Consider the following 20,738-nt stretch of genomic DNA (forward strand, 5'->3'; position numbering starts at 1 on the left):
GCTTTCTACAACAGAAGTACTAAAACTGGCCATACACACGTAGCATTTGAGTGTTTTTTTATGGATTTATTATGGATTTTTTTTGTACAACTGTTCAATAAAATAATTGCTGACCATATATGGTGGTAGATTTTTGTATGAAGTACATCGTCCGCTTACAACAGTTGCTTAAATGCACTTCTGGAAATAACAGGTATAGAGTTTATAGCACCACCTAAAAGAACACCGCATTGCTTATAGACAATCTTAGCTGTTATAAACCCCCCCCCCCCCCCCCCCCCCGCTATAGAGCAAGCCAGGTTTTTGTTTGTTTTGTTTTTTTGCCTAGTATTTCAGGAGCAAGGACCTAGTTCCCTGTTGGGATATGTGGTTCCTTTTCTTTTTCTCTTTTTTTTTTTTTTTTTTTTTTCCCTGTGGAGACCTTCAATCAACAACTGGGTTGGGTGATGGGCTGGATAATCTATACCCAGTGGTCACCCCAGTCTGGCCAACTGGTGCACAGACCTTTTTATCTATGCTCTGGGTTAGCTGCGACCGCTCCATCCTGGACCAGGGTGGCCAGCAAATGTAAATGTCTCGTGGGGACACATTTGACCAGGCACCAGGGTCTGTGTTAGTTTTGCCTTGGCCAATAGCCCCCTCCCCACTTCGGTGGAGAGGAGAATCTTATGGGTGCCTAAGCTGCACACACCGCTAAATCAGTAAGTAGATGCCCCCTCTCTTCCCTCTCCAAGGGGACTATATCCACAGGTGACATGTTGGCACCCACAGCACTCCCCTCTCAGTTGAGTGGTGGCGAGTCCTGCAATGTTGAAGGCACGCAAGTCTACCTCTTGGAAGATATTGTCACTCCTGAAAAGCATATTCCTTGGTGCGATACTCTGGGTGTCCATCCATGTTCCTTTTCAGTGGCTTAGGTTTTGGCCTTTCTCCAACACACCTTGCCCATTAGTACCATTTAAGCCAAGTTTCTGTCCTATCATTCTTTTTCAGCATCCCCTGGCCATGCATTTCTTAATCCGCACTCTCATTCAAGGGGTTCGCCATTTGGTGCCTCCTGTGTGTTCCTCGTTGCCACCATGGGACCCAAACTTGGTTCTTTCGGGCCTCCAAAAGCCTCCATTGGAAATATTCAGTGTATTTTCATGCTTATTTTTTCTCAGAGTTGCCTTTTTGATTGCCATCAATTATGCTCGGTGGGTGTCTGAACTGCCGGTCTTCTCCTGTTAGTCTCCCTCTTTGGTCTTTCACGAGGATAAGGTGGTTCGCTCACTCATTGAATGTTGTCGGACTGGTTTTTGTGTGCCAGCATGCTATGGCCACCTTCTGGAGCTCGGACTTGCGATCACATGATCGCAATGTCGACAAAGATATATTGAATGTAATTCATAACAGCTTTGCTTCCTTTTGCCTGTAAGCTGTGATTAGCCCACAGCTATCAAAAGGTACCTGGGCCAATCACAGCACCCTGAACCATGTGATTAGCTGTAGCTAGATCTGTAGTAATCAGTTGTCATGAATGTAACCCATTTATGCTGTTACAATAGCGTCCATTGTAACTGCAATCAGAAAAAAAATCCATGGTAATCCCCCCCCCCCCCTCCAGAGTAATATAGAGCTGCTGAGCTACTGATAAAAGTATTTAAAAAAAAAAAAAAAAAACATTTACAATATTGATTTAAAAAAATGCTGTCACCAGTGTCCCTGATCACCACCACACCAGTGATATCATGACACTGTACTGCACTGATGACAGTATGTAATAATTCTATTTATTTATCAAGTTATCCTTTTTGAAAAAAATTACACCTTCAAAAAAACTCGCCATGGCTCTCACTAAATACCTCAGACTGTCTACTTTCCAAAAAGGGGTTGTTACTGTCCTGGCATTTAAAGGGCCTCAAGAAATGAGATCATCCAACAGTACATCAAAGCTGATCAATTTTCAAATATATATTCCATAGTTATGTGGACACTAACTTTCCTGCAGACTTAATAATATACACTTCTTGGGATTTGTTTTCCAGACACGTAGCAGAATACATTTTGGACTTAATTTATGAAGTTTTTTGTTTTTTTTTTTTTGTTTGTTTTTTTTTTTTTTTTTGTTTTTTTTTTTTTTTATGTTTTCTATAATAAAAAAAAAAATACAGTGGTGATCAAATCCCACCAACTGCCAGTTACACTGCAGTGCCAAATAGAAAGAAATGGCCTGGTCATGAAGGGGGTAAAATCTTCTGGAGCTTAAAGTGTTACTAAACCCACAACAGTAAAATCAGTCTGTACATGCCTTAAAACATGCTTTATACTCAATGTGGAACCTAAGGGGTTAATCCTCTACACTGTGTAAAAAGGCTGTTTGATCCTTTCTCTGATCCTCCCCTTCTATTGTCTCCAATTAATCTGCTGATAGTATAGAGCTCTAGGAGTCACTCTGCATATGCTCAGTTTAGTGTGTATTGGTAGTGTGTTTTTCCTTTTTTCATTGGAAGGGTGCCTGTGATCAGCACAGGGCCAATCAGTACTGTCCAGACAGAGGGTCAGGGGGTTATGCAGCCTCATAGAACAGTCAGAGGTTAATGAAAACTCCTCCTACAAGCTTTAACTATCAGTTGGATATAGATAGAAGTCACAAGACTGCTACATACTGCTGATCGGAAAAGTTATTTAGAAGTTTATATTTACTAAAATAATTGCATTTCCATGTTCTGTGTACTGTGGGAGACCAGGTATGCAGGGTCCTGGGTTTAGCAACACTTTAAGTGGTTAAAGTGTGAGTTCACCTTTTAAAAAAAATCCCCCTCCACAATTCCAGATCCCATAAATAGTACATACCAACAGTCCTCATTTTAAAATGCTGCTCCCACTTTTCTTCACTGAGCCAGAAGTTTTAATGGGGAGGCTGTACATGTAAATGTAAGCAGGAGCAGCATCTTAAAATGAGTACTGTTGGTATGTACTGTATGTGAGATTCCGAAGGGGAACTTTTGTCAGTTACTAAAGGTGAGCTTGCACAACCATGAGGCTTAGTGTATCTGCAGTGTGGAATGTAAGGTACAAATGCCTCTGTTTGCTAGTCTAAGGAGATTTGGCGTGCTATTTGATTAGGTCACTACTGGGTTATTTACTGACCTTGCTATGTTCCTAAGCTTACATAAGCTTTCCCCATATATACTTGTACACTTGCAAGATGGTATCTTTCAAGAATGCATGTGTATATCCACAGATAACGCTCTAGGCCTTCCTAATATCAAGGGGAAAATAATATACTGGGGCTAAAATCTTAATGTATAGTAAACCTTAAAGCAGTCGTTAATGCTCAAGGTTTTTTACCTTTTATGCATTATATGCATGAAGATAAAATAACCATGTGTGCAGCAGTGCCCCCAGCCCCCTCAATACTTACCTGAGCCCCATCGCGATCCAGAGATGTGCACAACGGCTTCGGCTGTCTCTGGTCTCTGCCTCATCATTGCCTGAGACAGCAAGCAGGAGCCATTGGCTCCCCCTGCTGTCAGTCATAGCCAGTCAGCCAGTGAGAGAGAGGGGGCAGGGCCAAGCCGTAGCTCTGTGTGTGAATGGACTCTAGAGCAGCAGGTGCCCCCATAACAAGCTGCTTGCTATGTGGTCACCTGACAGGAGGAGCCAGGAGAGCCTGCGGGGGACCCGAGAAGAGGAGGATCCCAGGCTGCTCTGAAAAACCACTACACACAGTAGGTAGTTATAGACCTGTTTGTTATTTTACAAAAAAAAAAACATTGAACCTTTTAGAATCGCTTTAAAGTATTAAACCCTTAGTATTTTTTATCTTAACACATTGAGCACAATAAAATTCCCAAATAAACTATTTGTTAAAATTCTTACCTCAGTCACTTCCAGTTTACAACTTTCAATGCTAGTGGCTCATGTTCTTTCAGGTTCACACTATGCAGGGTGGTTGCGGATATGGGAATCGTAGCAGTTTTTCCCACACGCAGCCAAAGTGTGCTGCTCTTTAGAGATGCGTGGGGCTGCCAAAAATTCTTAATGGCACCCCCACGCTTCTCTAACCACTGCACATTTGTGGATGCAGGAACCACAGGGAAAACACATGGGACAAAAGCACCATGCGATTTTTTTCCCACCCAATATGTTTCCAATATTGTGTATGAACCTTTTTTCGGTAGGAAACTCAGGCACAGCAGCACATTCAAATTTAGGGTTTTTTTTTTCCCTAAAAAAATCTTTTGTCGCATCTTGGTGTTGCTGATTTCCTTCAGCTTTTTTGCAGTCACTTGGTATCTACATGAATGTTCTCTGTTGGTGGCTGCAAGGATTTTCTCAGATCAGGCTTTTCTCAGATCAACTTTTCATGAACAGGAACGGTCATACACGGATCAAACTTCTGCCAGTTCCTTCTGAACAAGCCAAATTTCGATCCATGTCTGTCTGACCAGTTAGTCTGTTCAAATTTGGTTTTCGCTCTCACACAGGCTTCCAACAATCGGTAGACCAAGAGGTAAAAGCCGCTAAACGTATAGTATATGCAAATCTCTGCTATGATATTTAATGATATATTGCTCATGCATGCCATGGATATATGTGGAATAACACCCCAAAACACATTCTTCTACTTCTCCCGAGTATGGGGATACCACGTGTGAGAGACTTTTTGGCAGCCTAGCTACATACAAGTCCCCCAAAATCCAATGACCACCTCCAGGCTTTCAAAGGGCATATTTCCTCATATCACTTCCCCACTACCTATCACAGTTTCGGAGGCTCTAAGATGCCAGGATAGTACAACACTTCCCCCCCCCCCCCTCCCAAATGACCCCTTTTTGGAAAGTGGACACCCCAAGGAATTCGATAAGAGACATGATAATTGTCAAGGGGTTTTGAAAAAGAGAAAAAATTAATTTTTTGTTCTCCATAAACATGTGGCAACATAGGAGATCTGCAAAACACTCACCATGCCTCTTAGCAAATACCTTGGATTGTCTAATTTCCAAAAAAGGGTCATGTGGAGGGGTTGCTTCTACTTTCCTGGCATTTCAGGGCCAACATTAGAAGCATATGCCACACATCACCCACTCTTGAAGACCAAGCCTTTTCTGACACTTTTTGTTCACATGAAAAAAAACTTTTTTTTTGCTAGAAAATTACTTTGAACCCACAAACATTATATTTTTTTTAAAGCAGAGGCCCTAGAGAATAAAACGGTGGATGTTAACTTTTTTTACATCAAACTGTATTTGCGCAGCGATTTTTAAAATGCAAATCTTTTGGGAAAAATTTTAGAATTTTAATGTCCAAAAACACATATTGCCCAATTGTTTGATAAAGTATAAAAGATGATGTTGCGCTGAGTTAATATATACCAAACATGACGTTTTCTAAAATTGCGCATGCCCATGCAATGGCAACAAAGTACATACATTTTTATTATCGATCGGCGATGCTTTAAAAGCCTTTACACGTCGTTTTGACGTTCGCGGCGATACCGCGCATGCATGGTGCAGCCGCTGTTTACATACCGACACAGGGTCAACACTTGCGCACGCAGGAGGGCAAGGGTGCTTTTTAGTTTGATTTTTTTTTATTATTTTTAAAATGTCCCTTTTTTCATGTTTTTTTTATCACTTTTAATGCTATCACAGGGAATGTGAATATTCCCTATAACTTCAATGGGCATTGTCATATAATCTTTTTTGAGAAATCTGGGGTCTATCAGACTCTAGATATCTCCTCTGCCCTTACATTATCTAATATTACCAAGATCGGTGTGATCGGATGCTTTCCCAATTTACAAATGGCGCTTTTCATATCCTGTGAAACTGAAGTGATGAAATGCTCGTAGCTTCCAATTTCTTAGACTATAGCAGTGTTTCTCAACTCCAGTCCTCATGGACCCCCAACAGGTCATGTTTTCAGGATTTCCATTATTTTGCACAGGTGATTTGATCAGTTTCACTGCCTTAGTAATTACCACAGCTGTTTCATCTGAGGGAAATCCTGAAAACATGACCTGTTGGGGGTCCATGAGGACTGCAGTTGAGAAACACTGGACTATAGAGATGATTGGAGCCATTCTGGTCTCTGACCAGCTCTATGGTCAGCCAGTGGAACTGCTGGCTACGTTCTCTGATTCCCCTGTGGGACAGGAGAGCCCAAGAAAACTGTGGAAGACAGGAGGAGGAGGAGGGGGGGGGGGGAAATGTCAGTTCCCACTGATCATAAAAACAATTCAGCAGCTAATTGGCTACTAGGATTGCTTTTGCATGAAAGTCAACCACCAGCTGAAAAAAACGATACCAACATGATGTCTGTAGGTGTAGGCATCATCCCGGTATAACCACTCAAAGTCCAGTGAGGTGCCAGTAAATTGCTGGTCCATGTTGGACATGTATGCAGGAGCAGAGAACACGAGCATACGATGAATCTGGTCTGTGGACCAACATGACCACAATTCATTCTTTTTTGTAATACCCATATTGAGGGTTAGGCCCAAAAGAGTTTTTTAAATTCAGAAACCGCGATAGATTTCCATGCAGATTGTCTGGCAAGAGCTGGATTTGGGTAGGCGGCGATGTATTGTGCGTATAAATTGCATTTGGCCCACAATCAATTGATACAAATCTTCCGTGAAAAACAGCGGAAGGGCTGACAGTGAACGGGGCTGATCCTGCTAACACTGCGTTTTTTGTGGACGCTATACAAAGGAGGCACTAGTATAGTTCTGTTCGTGATCAATGTGCTAATCTATCGTGTGTGTGTGTAAAATTTTGTGCTTTTACTCTGTGCCTTGTTCTCTCTTCTCTCCTTGGACCGGCGGGGGGGGTTGCAGGTGTGTTCACACCCCCAAAAAGGAAGCGACGCAAGATTCCATTGCTTTGCCAAGAGCTGCTGCTCGCCCACAAAATGCGGGTAAGCGGTTAGCAAGTAGTTTAAAAAAAAAAAAAAATACATTTTTTTTTTATCTCAATATGGGTTTTTTATTTTACTTAATTTTTTTTAATACTTTTATCAGAATAGTACAATGTTACCATAGTAATATTGTACTACTGTGGGGAGGGAGTAATTGGGGGGTTTTTGTTGGGAGGGTTACACTTTGCAGGAGAAATAAAGATCGTTTGTTTCTGCAATGCAAAGCTTGCTGTCATGAACCTAACTCATTCATGAACTGTCATGAATGGGTTAAGTTTTGACAGCTCAGGATAGTGATCTGTGATTGGCTGAAGCTGGTCACATGCTACAGGGTGCTGCGATGGACCCCATGTATGTCATGTTACAGCTGTGGGCCAATCACAGCTCACTGGGAAGTGGAGCAGAGCTGTTATGAATGAGATTGATTCATAACCGTTTTGCTTGCATTGTGATCATGTGATTGCATAGCGATCACATGATCACTGGGACCTTCATATTCCGGCTGGACACAGAAGTCGCGAGGGGGGAGCGCTGCGCACCCCCCTGTGTTAGTACAGCCAGAGCGATATACGGGTACGTCGCTATGCCTGTAGCTGCCGCCCTGTCACAGTACATTGTGGACAGTTGGGAAGCGGTTAAAGAAATTAAATAGCAAGGCCTAACTAAATAGTAAAGAAAACCTTGAAAAATATAATAAAACAAATGTAAAAAAAAATAATGAAATTAGCTCACCCTAAAGGCATACAGTGTCAATCAGTAGGGCAGTGGACAGTGTCAGTATGGCAGAGGACAGTGTTGGTAGAGCAGTGGTTGATCTCAGTCAGTAAGGCAGAGGACAGTGTTGGTAGAGCAGTGGTTGATATCAGTCAGTAGGGCAGTGGACAGTGTCAGAACGGACTTTTGATATAGAAATTGTGCAGGACCAATCTACCCTGGGTAAATCACAAAACCAACTATATGCATGATTATTCTGGGATGGAGTGGCAGAAACCTAAGGTAGATAATTCAGACAATCATCTGTCAGTGTATAGGACTAATCCAATCAAGACACAATTGAACAAGGACTGCAGTTTTCCAAACCTCTTAGGGGAGAACACTGGAAAAGAACAAAAAGAAGCGCAATCCATAGTTCAGTAAAATCTTTATTACAGAAGAAAAGTAACAACCATTGCACTCACATGTTATGTAGAAGAGTTACAGCATCTCATCCGTTCCAGCAGCAGCCAGCCTCTCGGAAGGAATCATCTGGTTGGAGCGGTGCAGCTGTCTGCTGGTGTTAGCAGCTTGTATTAGGCGTGACACCTGAAGTTGGCGGCCAGATGGAAAAGTGAAAGGGCACAGTGCCTGTGAAAAGTCTATGCAGTGGCACTGCACGCCACTGAGATGGGGAGAACACAGGGGGGCTCATGCCTGGGCAACAAGAGGGACTATCGGCAGTGGCATTTACTAGACTCGATCAGCCCATCCTGTCCCTGTTCCTTTTGTTGCCCGGGCTCCCTTGGAGCATGAGTGGGGTCGCCACTGTGACCCCTGCAACACCTATTGCTACTCCCATGTCTGAATTAGCTCTTGAAAGTTGTGTTCACACTATAAGAAAATTGAATGATTGTTTCGAATATGGAATTTTCCATCCAATTTTCTTAGTGTGTAGCCTCATTAGACTAGGGATTTTATTCTACTTATGAATTTTCATTTTATACTCTGTTCAAATTGCTCTTCCACAGTATTTTAAACCGTTTTCCTGGTATGTGTACATACCAGGTATCCCAGCACATGATATATACATCTGGTTGTTCTAAAGCAGTGACTCGTCAAGGATCATGAAGCTGTAACCTGGAAAACAGTACAGTAGGTCCCATGTTCCTATCCTCATAGGTTACATTTTAAAATACATGTGCTGACACGTGCTAGAATAATTGTGTTCGCTGTCGTTCCCAATTTTTTTAGATTTTTTTTTTTTCTCTCTCCTGGAAACAAATTAGTTGCCTAATTAGCAGCCTCACTGATGCCTCGCTCATTGGCCATGGAATATTCCGTTTAGGTTTTGACTTAATTTAGACTTCACTTGCTGCATTTATGTTTGTGGTAAGGGACTCAAAGTATATTGAAGTTGGGTATGGTCAGGAAAATAACAATTTCAAAACATTAGCGGCTGCCTACATATGTCTCATTTTTCTGCCTACCAAAGTGGCTGTTTCAGTCTTAAAGAATTATTTTTTTCATTCTGAAACTTAAATGGAAAAGAAAAATCAAGTGTTTTTAAAATGCCAGGTTATATTAACCACATGCCGCCCAGCCACTGTAGAAATACGTTGGCAGGGCAGCATGGCTTGGCAAAACCACGGTTTAAAACGTGTGTTTTCAAAACAGGTAGGGGCCGCGGATGTCAGTCAGGTCACAGCCGATCATTACCGGCTGTGTCCCGGCGATTAGCGGCAATCACTGACAGAGAGCAGCGTTGCAGTAGCTCTGCTCTCTGTCAGTTCCCTGACAGCTCCTGACGGGCTAATCGGGAGAGAAGAGTTTATCTCTCCCGATCAGCAGTGTTTCCTGCAGTTCACACTCCCGCCCCCTAGTAAAACACTCCCCTCACACTGTTAACACTTTCACTGAATAATAAAGTTAACCCCTTCCTTCCCAGTGCCATTAGTACAGTGGCAGTGTTTTTTTTTTTTTTTTTTGTTTTGTTTTTTTTTGCACTGATCACTGTATTGGTGTCACTGGGGATGTCAGTGACCCCAAGTCAGTTCCCCCCCAGTGTCAGAATGTCCACCGCAGTCCTGCCATAAGTCGCTGATCGCCGCCATTTATTAGTATAATATTTTTTTTTAAAAATCCCAGTATATTTCCCGCCATTTGTAAACTCTATAACTTTCATCTAAACCAATTAATTTACACGTTTTTTTTGTCGCAGAATGCATTTTGGCCGAAATTTATGACCTAAATTTGATATTTACATTTTTTTTTTTTTTACTGGACATGTTTTATAGCAAAAAGTCCAAAATATTGTTTTTGTTTTTTTTTTTTGTTTTTTTTTTCCTCTAAATTGTCAGCCTTTTTTTTTTTTTTTTTTTTTCTATAGCGCAAAAAATAAACACACAGGCGATCAAATACCTCCGAAAGAAAGCTCAATTTATGGGGAAAAAAGGATGTAAATTTCATTTACGTACCGTATTGCATGACTGCGCAATTGTCCGTTAAACTAGTGCAGAGCTGTATAGCAAAAAAATGGCGTAAATTGCAGTATCTATACCAGGGGTGGGCAAACTTTTTGACTTGAGGGCCGCAATGGGTTCATATATTGGACCCGGGGGCCGGACCAAGAGTAGATGAATGTGTATGTGTCATCCATAGTAAGTATAGTAATATTCCCCCATAGTAAGCATAGTAATTCATCCCCCATATAGTAATTCATCCCCCCTATAGTAATTCATCCCCCCTATAGTAATTCATCCCTCATATTAATTCATCCCCCATATAGTAATTCATTCCTCATATTAATTCATCCCCCATATTAAGTCCCCAAGTCCCCCCTGTGTCAATTCACTTACCTTTGCTCTGCGCCTTCCTCTCGCCGTGTTCCCGCGCCGTTCCGGTGTAGCATGAAAATCTGTCTCCTATCTGGAGGGACAGATCGAGGGGGACAGATCCTCATAGGAGACAGATTTTCATGCTACATCGGTCTTCAGGGCGGACTGTGAGAGGAGCCTAGCGGGAGCCTAGCTCCGCGGGCCGTAGTTTGCCCATTGCTGATCTATACCATAGTTTTTAGACGCTATAACTTTCACACAAAGCAATCAATATACACTTATTGGGATTTTTTTACCAAAAACGTAGTAGAATACATTTTGGCCTAAATTTATAACTAACTTTGAGTTTACTATATATTTTTTATAGCTGAAAGTAAAAAATATTGTTTTTCTTTAAAATTTTTGGTCTTTTTTGTTTATAGCGTGAAAAATAAAAAGCGCACAGGTGATCAAATACCACCGAAAGAAAGCTCTATTTGTGTGAAAAAAAAAAGGACGTAGAATTTTGTTTGGGTGCAGCATTGCATGACCGCGCAATTATCAGTTGAATTAGTGCAGCGCCGAGTAGCAAAAAGAGGCCTGGTCATTAAGGGGGGTAAATCCTCAGGAGGGAAAGTGGTTAATGTTTTATTAGATTGGGTATGTTATGCTGCTCAAAGTAAATATATTTTCTTACATCAGTTTTCAGTGGCAGTAGACCCTAAGCAAATCAAGGCTTCTGTAACTTGGTCTATTTTTAGAGAATGTGGCTATGTTTAGAAATATTTTGCAGGGAAAATTGTAACACTTGAAGTGTTTACTTTTCCATTCCTTGCTGGCAGGAAATAGCTGGCAGTTTTGGAGGTTGTTTTGAAATATTAAAGCTGGCTGAATACTGTGGGTTTCTGCACCAGGAATAAAAAGACATTTTTCAGAATGCTATACAAAATCTGTCAGGAAAATTGAGACAATAGCAGTATGATTGAGAACAGGTGCAATAAAGGACAAGTAGCTGTTTACAGAGCACATAGTGTGTGTGTGTGTGTGTGTGTGTGTGTGTGTGTGTTGGGAGGCAGTAATGCAAGCAAGCCTTGTACCTTGTGGTGTTTATAATAATAAGCATGATAGAAGGGCAGTTTATCAGGAGACAAGATAAAGAGGAGGATAGGAAAGAAGAGGGAGGAATTGGGTGTGGGGAAAGAGGTTATAACAAAAATGTATGTGGGCTGGACAGAAGAGAGGCTATCAAACCTGTTTAACCACTTGCCCTCCAGAGGATTTACCCCCTTCCTAAACAGGCCATTTTTGTTGTAAGGTGCTATGTTACTTTGACAATTGCGCGGTCATGTAACCCTGCACCCAAATTAAATTTGTGTCCTTTTTTTTTCCCCACAAATGGAGCTTTCTTTTGGTAGTATTTGATTGCCTCTGTGGTTTTTATTTTTTACGCTATAAACTTAAAAAAAAAAAAAAAACAATTTTTTTTAAAATATATTTTTGACTTTTTGCTATAAAACACATAATCTGCTATAAGGCATTTGGGAAGCTGTTAAAGTGATTGGAAAGGCTCAATTTTTTTTTTTTTTTTAAACCTTCATGCATTCGAACTAGAAAACCTTCTGTGTGCATCGCGATCCAGTGATGTGCACAAAAGCCACGGCTCTCCCGGGACTCTCTCTGCTCATTAGCTGAGACGGGTGCTGCTCTGTGCAAAACCACTGTATGGAGCAGGTAAGTATAACATGTTTATTTATTTTAAATTGCCTTTAATATCACTTTTTAAGGTGTTGTGACATAACCCCAGCTTATAATTTTTTTGCTGGTTTGCCTTTGAGGTCTTATGGTCTGAGGACCTCAAGAAAATTATCCAGTATTACCATGTATTCTTAATCTGTATTATTTTTAATGCAAAAGTGGAGAATGCATACTATTGAAAATGTATAGTTCATCTTTCAAAATTAAGCTTGCCTGGGAGAGACAATGGTTTGCATTTGTTTGGCTATTTTAAATTTTGCAATCTCTGAAATCTAATAAATTGCTTCCAACTTTTTATCTTCTAAAATATTTTTGTTAGACATACTGTATACCTACAGAGGCAAATGCTTACCCTCCTATTTCTTTTAATTTTATAATGTGTTACATTTAAAAAAGGCTAAAATATGTTAAAAATTTTAGTAATTGCTAATGTTTTTATTATCCGTTACAATCTATATATTTGTGTTTTTTTATTTTTTTTGTTTTTTTTCTACTTTAAATCAATAGGCTCCTCATTGTGAACACGCCTTTTGCAATGCCTGCATCACACAGTGGTTCTCCCAGCAGCAGACCTGTCCTGTGGATCGCAGTGTTGTAACGGTAGCTCATCTCCGTCCAGTCCCCCGCATCATGCGGAATATGCTCTCCAAATTACAGATTACTTGTGACAACGCGGTTTTTGGCTGTACCACAATTGTGCGACTTGATAACCTCATGTCTCATCTTAACGACTGTGAACACAATCCAAAGCGACCAGTAACATGTGAGCAGGGATGTGGGTAAGTAGCGGTTTATGTCCTTGTTAGAAGTAAAAAACATACAACTAAGGCTTGTAACACGAACTATGCTTGCTTCTACTCCAGACAAAAAAAGCAGACCATTTCCCTACACCTCCTTACAAGTCTCATCATCACCATAAACATCTCCTAATTTCTGCAGTGTCTGAGCGTTATGATATTCTGTGGACCTTCCACTGTTGTGGTTTTTTTTTTCCCCCCCTAGCTTTATTAGCAGGTGCACTGTATTGGCGTTATACCACCTAATTATTCACACCATTCAATCCATTTAGTCCTGGCATTGCTGAAAATTTACTGTCCTGAGACCCCCTATAAGGCTGCTTTTAAACTGATGCACTGCGGTTTTAGCTGCACTGAGGGTGCAGCAAATTGCACCTGCCGGTTAGCTGTGCTTTCTCAACGTTCACCAAAACACCTCCATTCAGTTTGAGGTGGAGGGCTACATCAGAGGGTTTCGAGGGCCACAGGTTGAGCACCCCTGTCTTGGGGCATACAGATCACTTCTCCTATACAGCCACAGTCTGTCACATGAAGTAGTTCTCGGTTTTATGATGGGGATCTTTATCCTAAAGCTTTTTCCTGTTCCTTATCCTGCAACGTCTATTTGAACTTGCCAAACACCTAGCCCCTATTACCATGCAAATATTGGTTTTGCCCTGTATTTCTTCTTCCTAACACCTTGGCCATCGCATTCCTTGTGCATTCTTTTACGAGTAGTTACTCTCCATCACATGTTGCGACCTTCTGTGTCCCTCTAGGGCCTTCAAGTGCTTATGCCCACGAAGAGCCCTCCACTTGTTTTCTCAGAGGTTACTCCCTTTAAAAGGTTGATTTGTAATAATGGAGCTGCCTTCTCTCCATTGCCCTGACAGGTGTTGTTCTGCCTTGGTTTTCCTTATTTATTTATTTTTCTTATGCTGCATTGGAACACAATATCCTGGAAGCAATTCCTTGTTTTCCTGGTGCTTTTCTATTTCCTTTTGTGGGAATTCCTTTCTCCCTCCTCATGCCTGCCTTGAAGGCATGTCAAACAATTTTCTTTCTCAAATATGACAGTTTCAGTGCTGCAGACTCTCACTCTCTCTCTCGCTGTTTCGCGCTCTTTCTCTCTTTTGCGCTCTTTCTCTCTTTTGCGCTCTTTCTCTCTTTTGCGCTCTTTCTCTCTTTTGCGCTCTTTCTCTCTTTTGCGCTCTTTCTCTCTTTTGCGCTCTTTCTCTCTTTTGCGCTCTTTCTCTCTTTTGCGCTCTTTCTCTCTTTTGCGCTCTTTCTCTCTTTTGCGCTCTTTCTCTCTTTTGCGCTCTTTCTCTCTTTTGCGCTCTTTCTCTCTTTCGCGCTCTTTCGCGCTCTCTCTCTCTTTCGCGCTCTCTCTCTCTTTCGCGCTCTTTCGCGCTCTCTCTCTCTTTCGCGCTCTCTCTCTCTTTCGCGCTCTCTCTCTCTTTCGCGCTCTCTCTCTCTCTTTCGCGCTCTCTCTCTCTTTCGCGCGCTCTCTCTCTTTCGCGCGCTCTCTCTCTTTCGCGCGCTCTCTCTTTCGCGCGCTCTCTCTCTTTCGCGCGCTCTCTCTCTCTCTTTCGCGCGCTCTCTCTCTCTCTTTCGCGCGCTCTCTCTCTCTCTTTCGCGCGCTCTCTCTCTCTCTTTCGCGCGCTCTCTCTCTCTCTTTCGCGCGCTCTCTCTCTCTCTTTCGCGCGCTCTCTCTCTCTCTTTCGCGCTCGCTCTCTCTCTCTCTTTCGCGCTCGCTCTCTCTCTCTCTTTCGCGCTCGCTCTCTCTCTCTCTTTCGCGCTCGCTCTCTCTCTCTCTTTCGCGCTCGCTCTCTCTCTCTCTTTCGCGCTCGCTCTCTCTCTCTTTCGCGCTCGCTCTCTCTCTTTCGCGCGCTCGCTCTCTCTCTTTCGCGCGCTCGCTCTCTCTCTTTCGCTCGCTCGCTCTCTCTCTTTCGCTCGCTCGCTCGCTCGCTCGCTCTCTCTTTCGCTCGCTCGCTCGCTCGCTCGCTCTCTCTTTCGCTCGCTCGCTCGCTCGCTCGCTCTCTCTTTCGCTCGCTCGCTCTTTCGCTCGCTCGCTCTCTCTTTCGCTCGCTCGCTCTCTCTCTCTCTCTTTCGCTCTCTCTCTCTCTTTCGCGCTCTCTCTCTCTCTCTCTCTTTCGCTCGCTCTCTCTCTCTCGCTCTCTCTCTCTTTCGCGCGCTCTCTCTCTCTCTCTCTCTCTCTCTCTCTTTCGCGCGCGCGCGCTCTCTCTCTCTTTCGCGCGCGCGCTCTCTCTCTCTCTCTCGCTCGCGCTCTCTCTCTCGCTCGCTCGCTCTCTCTCTCTCTCTCTTTCGCGCGCGCTCTCTCTCTCTTTCGCGCGCGCGCTCTCTCTCTTTCGCGCGCGCTCTCTCTCTTTCGCGCGCGCGCGCTCTCTCTCTCTCTCTTTCGCGCGCTCGCTCTCTCTCTCTCTCTCTCTCTCTCTTTTTCGCGCTCTCTCTCTCTCTCTTTCGCGCTCTCTCTCTCTCTCTCTCTCTCTCTCTCTCTCTTTCGCTCTCTCTCTCTCTTTTTCGCTCTCTCTCTCTCTCTCTTTCGCGCTCTCTCTCTCTTTCGCGCTCTCTCTCTCTCTCTTTTTCGCTCTCTCTCTCTCTCTTTTTCGCTCTCTCTCTCTCTCTCTCTTTCGCGCTCTCTCTCTCTCTCTTTCGCTCTCTCTCTCTCTCTCTCTCTTTCGCGCTCTCTCTCTCTCTCTCTTTCGCGCTCTCTCTCTCTCTCTCTTTCGCGCTCTCTCTCTCTCTCTCTTTCGCGCTCTCTCTCTCTCTCTCTTTCGCGCTCTCTCTCTCTCTCTCTTTCGCGCTCTCTCTCTCTCTTTCGCGCTCTCTCTCTCTCTTTCGCGCTCTCTCTCTCTCTTTCGCGCTCTCTCTCTCTCTTTCGCGCTCTCTCTCTCTCTCTTTCGCGCTCTCTCTCTCTCTCTTTCGCGCTCTCTCTCTCTCTCTTTCGCGCTCTCTCTCTCTCTTTCGCGCTCTCTCTCTCTCTTTCGCGCTCTCTCTCTCTCTCTCTCTTTCGCGCGCGCTCTCTCTCTCTCTCTTTCGCGCGCGCGCGCTCTCTCTCTCTCTCTCTTTCGCGCGCGCGCTCTCTCTCTCTCTCTCTCTTTCGCGCGCGCGCTCTCTCTCTCTCTTTCGCGCGCGCGCGCTCTCTCTCTCTCTTTCGCGCGCGCGCGCTCTCTCTCTCTCTTTCGCGCGCGCTCTCTCTCTCTCTCGCGCGCGCGCTCTCTCTCTCTCTCTCTCTCTTTCGCGCTCTCTCTCTCTGCTGCTTATTCTTGCTGCATTTAACCCAGGCAGGAAAATGGGGTTTGCGTTGCAGGTACATTTTTACAGCGGCCTATTCAGTTTAGCTATTAAGCACTACACACACCACATGTGTTTTTGGTGTGTGGTTTTTGTTTTATGGCTCCTGGCAGTTTAAAAAAAAAAAAAAAAAGATTATTACTATGCTGCAATCATCATATAATCCCTGAATAATCTGTTAACAGATTGCTAGAACTAGGCATCTGCTATAAAAATTTTAGCTAAGCTACTCAAACTCCTTGTCCCATGAGATCTCAGACAGTCGTGGAAAACAGAATACATAGCTAAAGGGAGATATTTGGCTTGATAAGCATGTTAGCTGGATGCGCCATTTTCAGTCTGTTTTAATTTTATAAGCTACAGTAATGTGATAACTTTTAGATGCGTATTAGTAATGTGTTTATTTAGCATGATTATGTTCATGTTTTTGTACAGTTTTTTAGATCGTTCGTACAAGTCTTTTTTAGCTTGTATTATGTATCTTATTGTCCACCAGCCTAGAAATGCCCAAAGATGAACTACCAAACCACAACTGCATAAAACACCTCCGTTCTGTGGTTCAGCAGCAACAAACGCGTATAGGGGAACTAGAAAAGGCAGCAGCTGAAAACAAGCATCAGCTGGCTGAACAGGTATTGTTTTAATTCCTTATATCTTGCAAGAATTGTATATGAAACCACCTATGAAATTTCTTTAACACTTTCTCTGCCAGGTCCTTATGTCAATAGATGCAGCCATCGGGAGTGTGTGTATATCTAACAAGCCGACTTCTGGATGTCAGATGGAAGCATTCTAGTGGCTGCGCAGCCACCTATTGCTTATGCCCTCCAGATCTCTCAACCAGTTCCCTTCCATCCAATAGCAGTTGTACTGCTACAGGGCAGACTCTCTCTATGGAAAATCGTTACACACACGTGTGTGTGTGTGTATATGTATGTGTGATCCCGCCATGTTCACGGGCAGGGGGTGTGTGTGCCCAGCGGTGCTGTGATTCTGTACAGCACCAATCACTCACCAGATTCTGGCCTGGACCTGCTGATTGGCTGTACCGAATCAAAGCTCTTCATGTGCCTGTGGTTACATTGCATAATTTCCGGTGCCTATGTAATCTTCTCTCACATTCCATTGCAGAGAGAGAAGAAAGTAGCTCCACGTGAGTAAAAGCACACGTTCACAGTAAAGGCACAGTTAGGTCATATTTAACCCCCTGATCACCCCCCAGTTAACCCCGTCACCAGTGTCCTTAGTACAGTGTACAGATTTTTATTTTTTATCTGATCACTGTATTAGTGTCACGGGCGACTTCAGATAGCGTTTATTGTCCTTTCTATATCGTGTCAGATTGCCAGGAACACGCTCACATACACAATAAAACTCTATTGCTAGTATAGTGTCTGAACAGATCAATATCTTTGAGCAGAACCATACCAACGTTCACAATAGTATAGTGTCCCCAAAAGCGCAGTGTTAGCAGGATCAGCCTGTGTTTAGCCCCTACGCACCCGTATTCCCAGACCCCCCATTCACTGCCCAACCTGGAATTCAGGTGGAAACCGTAAATGTAACTACTCCCCTTGATTTTTTTTTTTTTTGATTTTTTTTTTTTTTTGGAGTAGTTTTTCACTGAAGTTCTGTATGGATTGTTTGTGGATCAAAAAAATTTATATCCACAATTTATCGTTGCCAACCAAGATTCAAATCTTACCAACCATTTGCATGGGAACGTATTAAGACTTTAGAATTTAAAGTTTTTTGGGGGCCTAACCCGCAACATGGTCATTACTAAAAAGAATGAGGTGCGGTTGTGTTGGTCCACAGACCCGATTCATCATATACCTGTGTTCTCTGCTGCCATGGCCAGGTATAGATATGAGAATATAATACGAATTATGCATTTCAATGACAATACACTCTGTCATCCTCGGGGTGACCCTGAGTATGATAGGCTCTACAGAATTCGGCCCCCTCGTAAATCACCTTAACCAAAAATTTGTAGATGTGTATAGTTCCCAGCAAAACATCTGTGTTGAATCCCTTGTTAGTTTTTCTGGCCGCTTTGCATTCAAACAATTTCTCCCCAGCAAGTGTGCCAGATATGGGGTCAAAATGTAAAAAACCTGTGAGAGGGAACATACAATATATACATTATTATTATACAGGATTTATATAGAGCCAACAGTTTGCACAGCACTTTACAATATAAGGGAGACAGTACAATTACAATACACTTCAGTACAGAAGGAATAGGAGGGCCCTGCTCGTGGAGCTTACAATCTAAACATGTAATATTTGGGTTTTACGAGGGAAAAGATAGTCATGTGGAGACCCCCGGATGCCCAGACTACATGGGGAGCTTGTTTGGGACTTGGTGTCACCCTTTCTATATAGGGTACCACTTATACTTGGACAATTTTTATGCAAGCGTGCCACTCTTTAGACATTTGTACAATCTTTGAATTGGCGCATGTGGCACCATGCGACCTAATCGCCAGGGCTTCCCCTAATTGCTTGTAAATACCAGTCTTAGAAAAGGGGAGAAAGCCTGCTTGAAAAATGAATTGCCCACAGTGAAGTGGAAGGACAATTGGAATGTTTTCTTCCTGTCCTCTATTCAAGCAGACACGACTATCCAAATTTCCACGGTAGCTGGTGTTAAGCCCCTATGTGTCCACGACGATAACATTAACATTGGGGAGGGGTGATCTTCAATGACCAGATGATGAAGCTGTACTTTATTTCCAATAAAAGCCAGATGCTAGTACAAAAAAGGGTCTGTATATTTATCTAAATTGGCTCTGTACAACGCTTTTGTGCTTTACAAAGCAACTGGACAAAGTGGATCCTTCCTAAACTTCCAAGAAGAGATCAACACAGCCCTTTTGTATCCAGAAGGTGCTATGGCCCAAACTCCCAAGCCTGATGCAGTGACCTGGCTGCATGAGATGCATTTTCCTGATGCCATTCCTGGTACCCCAAACAAAAAATCACCCCAAAGATCTGTCTGTAGCAGACACGGAATTAGGCATGACACCCGCATTTTTTTTTTGTCCCTCCTGCCCTGGCCAACCTGGTTTCTGCCTAAAGGACTGCTTCTGTTGCTACCACACACTAGTGGAGTATTCGTATAGAGCACAGCACAGTCTAGGGTACATATTTACACAGGGTCTCGAAAGATATTAGGAAATTGCATTTTGAGAGACCCCAACATCTGGAGTTTACAGTTTAAAAGAAAAAAAAGTAAAAAATCAAAAATAGTAGTCGTTTTATTGATTTACTGTTTTATTGCTAACTATTGGCATCTCTGCAAACAAAACACTCCACCGATGCTCCGATCTGATTATTCTGACATCAATGGGTTTTGCTCCTATGCTTCAGCTTATTCATTTTTTTTTTTTTTTTTTTTTGTGGCAGAGATTTCTTCATCCACATTGATCGATGTGAATCTGTTCTTTTTTTATATTCAGCCCACAGGCTGTACACGCTGGAGTGAGCAATAATTCGGCACCAGACGACCTCCATATCTCTAAACTGATGATCTATGGGGGGGGGGGGGATTTTACATGTGTATGAAGGGGAAGTGGTGAATTTATTTTTTTCTTTTCTTTTGATCGGGAAGATATGGGATTTTGTACAATTGTTATTTACATATGAAAATAAGAGAGGGGAAAATAACAGAAGAGAAAGGGGGGGAGTCACTTTTGCAAGAATTTTCTTATTCCAGGTCACAACCCTGCGCAATTTCCTTTTTTGTCTATTTTGGTCAGTTGATCATGCTGATCAGTATCCCAGAAAGTGTGTGTGTGTGTGTTTGTATATGTATATGTATTCTCCTTTTAATACTGTATCTCTCAATGTGGCAAATGAATTAGAAACTTTAGTCGGAGTCACCAGCTACGCAGGCACTAACAATTTGCCCTCTTTGAAGCTCAGTAATCACTGAAACAACTCTGTATTACTAGCAGTGAATGACGAAGGTGAGGTTTCTCACCTGTTAGCCAGGTGTCTCATCATGCAGCGGAAGCAAAAGAATGTGACATCACTTACGCTATCAACACGAAACATGTCGTCACTTTCAAACCTGCAAATCGTGTGTTTCCATTTTTTTTTTTTTTTTTTGTCTGCCCCCTGTACAGTATCTCACAGAAGTGAGTACACCCCTCACATTTTTGTAAATATTTTATTCTATCTTTTCATGTGACACTGAAGAAATGATACTTTGCTACAATGTAAAGTAGTGAGTGTACAGCTTGTATAAGTGTAAATTTTCTGTCCCCTCAAAATAACTCAACACACAGGCATTAATGTTTAAATCGCTGGCAACAAAAGTGAGTACACCCCTAAGTGAAATTGTCTAAATTGGGTTCAAAGTGTCAATATTTTGTGTGGCCACCATTATTTTCCAGCACTGCCTTAAGCTCTGGTGAACTCCATGCCCAAGAGGGTTAACAGGTTGCTACTGGAGTCCTCTTCCACTCCT

The 20,738-nt window shown here is 42.8% G+C and overlaps 1 protein-coding gene across 2 annotated transcripts in view; it reads left to right on the top strand.

The window, feature by feature from the left end:
* Positions 1–20,738, top strand: part of RNF41 (ring finger protein 41) — a 99,247-nt gene that overhangs the window by 70,113 nt on the left and 8,396 nt on the right. For both annotated transcript variants that reach the window (XM_089679917.1, XM_089679915.1), the window contains exons 3-4: positions 12,678–12,949; positions 16,758–16,893. In XM_089679917.1, the coding sequence (XP_089536043.1) occupies positions 12,678–12,949; positions 16,758–16,893 (408 nt within the window). The remainder of the gene's footprint in view (positions 1–12,677; positions 12,950–16,757; positions 16,894–20,738) is intronic.

Source organism: Staurois parvus, unplaced genomic scaffold (assembly GCF_062004578.1).
Source record: "Staurois parvus isolate SC_StPar_1 unplaced genomic scaffold, SC_StPar_1.0 ptg000017l, whole genome shotgun sequence".
NCBI classification, from domain to species: domain Eukaryota; kingdom Metazoa; phylum Chordata; class Amphibia; order Anura; family Ranidae; genus Staurois; species Staurois parvus.